The 1435-nt window shown below is 57.3% G+C and overlaps 1 protein-coding gene across 1 annotated transcript in view; it reads left to right on the forward strand.

The window, feature by feature from the left end:
- The window catches only part of CDT1 (chromatin licensing and DNA replication factor 1), a gene marked incomplete at its 5' end in the record, with an annotated part of 4433 nt that overhangs the window by 2171 nt on the left and 827 nt on the right, over positions 1 to 1435 (forward strand). Inside the window, 2 exons of the mRNA XM_009079442.1 lie at positions 3 to 151; positions 923 to 1057. Coding sequence (XP_009077690.1) covers positions 3 to 151; positions 923 to 1057 — 284 coding nt within the window. The remainder of the gene's footprint in view (positions 1 to 2; positions 152 to 922; positions 1058 to 1435) is intronic.

Genomic DNA, 1435 nt, shown 5'->3' on the forward strand with positions numbered 1-1435 from the left:
AGAGGAGAAGCTGACCCGCTGGCACCCACGCTTCAACGTGGATGAGGTGCCAGACATCAGCCCTGTGGAGCTGCCGCGGCCGCCGCAGGAGGACAGACTGAGCACGGCCCAGGAGGTGCTGAGCACAGCTCGGGGGATGCTGATCCCCAAGGTGGGTCAGGACTGGGGTCTGGATCTGTGCTGTCTCTCTGGGAAGGTATGACAGGATAGGGGTTGGGAAGGATCGTTTCAGAGTCACAAGACTTGGAGCGCTGTAAGGTGGAGACATGTGGTACTGTTGGTGGTACTACTGCAGGTTGTGGTGTAGGACTGGTGTCAGGCTGGAGGAGCTGTCAGGCTGGGAGAGGAGATGATTCAAGGGTTGGAGCCACTTTGCCATGAAGATAGGGTGGGAGAGCTGGGGGTGTTCAGCCTGGAGAAGAGAAGGCTCCAGGGAGACCTTAGAGCCCCTTCCAGTGCCTAAAGGGGCTCTGAGACAGCTGGAGAGGGACATTGGACAGGGCCTGGACATGAGGGGAATGGCTTCCCACAGCCAGAGGGTAGCTTTAGATGGGAAGGAGTTCTTCCATGTGAAGATGCTGAGGCACTGGCACAGGTTGCCCAGAGAAGCTGTGGCTGCTCCATCCCTGGAAGTGTTCCAGGCCAGGTTGGACAGGGCTTGGAGCAGCCTGGGCTGGTGGAAAGTGTCCCTGCCCATGGCAGGAGGTGGAACTGGATGAGCTTTAAGGTGCTTCCTCACCCAAACCATTTCATGATCTCATAAAGCTCTCCAAGCTGTCCTCCATGCAGGCAGGGAAGGGTTGGGAGCACTGGGGTGGGATGTCTGGGCTGCAGGGTGACGACGGGGGCGGCAGAGGGGAAACTTCTTCTTCCTCCAGCCTGAGCTGTAACCCAACTCCTCCTCCCTTTTCCACATGAGCAGATGGAAAAAGCTCTTGCCAACCTGGCCTTAAGAACTGCTGAAGCCAGTGTGGGGGAGCCAGTGGTTTCCAAAGCAGCATCCCCTGCCAGCACCTCCAGCGCTCTCAAAGGGGTGTCCCAGGCCCTGCTCGAGAGGGTGAGTAGTCCTATCCTGGCTGGAATGGGAGTGCTGGGGGTGCTGCCTGTGCTTCACCCTGTGCCCTAGAAGCATAGAATCAAGATTGGAGGAGACATCTAAGATCATCAAATCCAACCATTAACCTGTCACTGCTGTAGCCCCTAAACCATATCCTCCAGCACCAGATCCAGATGCTTCTTAAACACTTCTAGGGATGGTGACACCACCACCTCCCTGGGCAATATTCCAGTGCCTGAACACCCTAACGGGGAAACCATTTCTCCCAACATCTCCTCTGACTTTGCCCTGTCTCAGCTCAGGGGCATCCCCTCTAGTCCTCTCCCTGCAGCCATGGCAGGAGAGACATCCCCCACCTCTCTCAAGCCCGGTCAGGGA

This window comes from Acanthisitta chloris, unplaced genomic scaffold (genome assembly GCF_000695815.1).
Source record: "Acanthisitta chloris isolate BGI_N310 unplaced genomic scaffold, ASM69581v1 scaffold28927, whole genome shotgun sequence".
Classification (NCBI taxonomy): Eukaryota; Metazoa; Chordata; class Aves; order Passeriformes; family Acanthisittidae; genus Acanthisitta; species Acanthisitta chloris.